Source organism: Nicotiana attenuata, unplaced genomic scaffold (genome assembly GCF_001879085.1).
Source record: "Nicotiana attenuata strain UT unplaced genomic scaffold, NIATTr2, whole genome shotgun sequence".
Classification (NCBI taxonomy): domain Eukaryota; kingdom Viridiplantae; phylum Streptophyta; class Magnoliopsida; order Solanales; family Solanaceae; genus Nicotiana; species Nicotiana attenuata.
In genome coordinates, this window is record NW_017670778.1 from 196437 (window position 1) to 199182 (window position 2746).

The 2746-nt window shown below is 33.5% G+C and overlaps 1 protein-coding gene across 1 annotated transcript; it reads left to right on the forward strand.

The window, feature by feature from the left end:
- Window positions 1-422: 422 nt before the first annotated feature.
- On the forward strand, window positions 423-1223 carry LOC109243235 (probable E3 ubiquitin-protein ligase RHC1A). Its single transcript, XM_019410148.1, has one exon. It carries the CDS (start codon window positions 423-425, stop codon window positions 1221-1223), a length of 801 nt encoding a protein of 266 aa, XP_019265693.1.
- Window positions 1224-2746: the final 1523 nt, after the last annotated feature.

Here is a 2746-nt window from a genome sequence, read left to right on the forward strand (position 1 = left end):
ACCAGAGGCTTCGAGTTCGAGCTCTGAGTATGGATAAGTCCTTGATAGTGAGCGTTTCCCCTCGAATGAACCTTATCCGGCACGAATTCAGATATAATCGGGTTCCAATACGAATATCCGACACCGAATGGGAATCCAAAAAAAAAAAAAAGTTTCAAGACACGACAATTCTTTTTGCAAGGGTGTTATGCTATTGCTACGTAGAGTTGACGAAGTTTGACAAATAGTCGGTGTAAATTGTGCTATAAAATTCTCTTTGTACAAATCCGATATATATTTTTAGACCCTTCTACAACTTTCCTACCGCCATCTACGCCTCCTAATAAACACCTTCTTTCACTTACGCCCCCACCGTTCTCCCAAAAAGATTTCTCCCTCAATTTCCTCTCTTTCTCCCCTCAATCAAAAGCACAGATTCTCTAATGGCTTCATCAAATATTCCATCTCTTGAAGAACTCAGTGCAATAGGTGCTAGAGCTTTGCTTCACCAATTCATTCTCAATCCATCAGAAAATCAACGTGAAGTTACGGTATTAGTTAATTCAAGAAATGGATCAGTAACATTTATTGAAGGTTCTTTTAATCTAGACAATTTTCTATCAAAAGATGATCCATTACCTGCATCAGAAGAATCAATAGATTCTATGCCAGCAGTGAAAATTGTAGAAGAAGGAGTTGAGTGTGCTATTTGTTTGTTAGAATTTGAAGTTGGTGGAGAAGCTAAGGAGATGCCATGTAAACATAAGTATCACGTGGATTGTGTTGACAAGTGGTTAAAGATTAATGGGTCGTGTCCAATTTGTAGGTATAAAATGCCTGTCGATGAAGAGAATAAGGTTATTGAAGTTAATGATGAAAACGTAGATGACAGTAGTAGGGAAAGGAGAAGCGATGCACCTATAGTGTTTCATGTGTTTTTTGGACGTGATCGGAATGTGTATTCAGATTTTAATTCGAACTTGATTGGTCAAAGGGAGTCTGAGGAGACGTCAATTGATCATAGAAATGTGTACTTAAATTCTGATTGGAACTCGAGAGCCCAAAATATGGACATGTCAAACTCAGATGGACAAAGGGAGTCTGAGGAGATGTCGACCGATACTAATGTGTATTCAGATTCAGACTCTAATTCGAACTCGATAGTCCAAAATATAGACATATCAACAGCTGCTAGAGATGGTGATGAATCATCAGGTCAAGATATGGACATGAACAGGGACTAGTAATTGTGTTTTAGGACTCAATTTTCTTGTTCTCTTTTTTGTTTTCCTTTTAGGATTAGATTGGAAGAGTTTGATTACTTTTGTACAGTTGACTTTGGGTTTTTTTAGCTGAATCGTTGTTTTGGGTCAGCTGCAACGCAGCTTTTGTTTCTTATTTCTTTTCGTTTCAAGTACTTCACTAGGTGTTATATCCGCAGCACATGCATTTAATTATTTTTTATTATTTTATTTCCTGTTTTAGAAAATATGTTACTCTAGGATAGCACAATACGTGCATTTTTAGAAGCGACGCTTTGATTTTCAGCATTATACTTGTATTTCAGAAGTTCATAGAACTTGCATTCTTTAATAGGAATATAAATTAACTCATGGTTAGCGAGACTACATAATCAAGTCTTTTTCGGCTTATGAGGCTACGAATTTTATTTTTTCGGTTACAGCTGGTTTGGATTAGATCTGGTTATGAAAGAAGGAATTGAGAAAAAAGTTATCAATAATAATTGGTTTTATTACGGGACATCACGTGATGTTTAGATCAATCTAGCATGCGCCTCTGCATCTAGCATTAGGTAGACCATTCAAAATCTAAAATAATTGCGCCTTTAGCCGACTGAGAGCCTTTGCATCTAGCATTGAGTAGATCATTCAAAATCAAAAGTCATTGTGCCTATAGCCAACTGGGAGTGCTCCCTAGAAATTTCTCGTTTAAAGAAAGTTGTACATTTAATGAAAAGAGCGGACTATACGATTATTGACGGTGAGCAGTCTCACATTCTCAAAGAAAAGCAAATGGTGAAAAGTACTAGGATTTTGCGATGTTTTTGCTATGTGTAGATATAAAATTCAACTTAATTTATTTAAAAATTAATTAAGATATTATATGAAAATATGATTCTTTCTCGTTTGAGAAAAGGAGGATTTTTAATTGGGTTGGTTCGAAGAAAAAGACTGATTTTTTGTTTAACTTACTTGCTTTCATTTTCCGTATATCAATAACTCAATCAAAATACTATTATTATTATCTACTATATTGAGTCGTATTGTTATTTTAAATATATGTTATTAATATTTTGAATATCGTTTAAATTTTATTGTATCGTATTAAATTTATTGTTATATAACAACAAAAAGTACGTAACGATTGATTTGTGTGGTCGTCTCGCTCTTTCTTTTTCATCTTGCTTTTTCTTATAATAAAATTATTTTTTTTATTCATATTGCTTGTGTATGATAGCATGAAATGACGGTAGATGATGCTCTCTCTCTATTTTAATTTATGTGAATCTATTTTCTTTTTATTCCGTATTAAAAACAATTACCCGTTTTTCATATTTGGAAATAATTTACCTTTTTGCAATGATTTATAGTCACACAAAATATATGGTGCCTCATTTTACACTACAAGTTGAAAAGTCTTCTCTTTTATTTTTCCTATAAACTACATGCCCAGTCAAATAGGTTCACATAAATTAAAACGAAGGGAATATAATCTATTCGAATATTGTATTCATCAAAATAATATA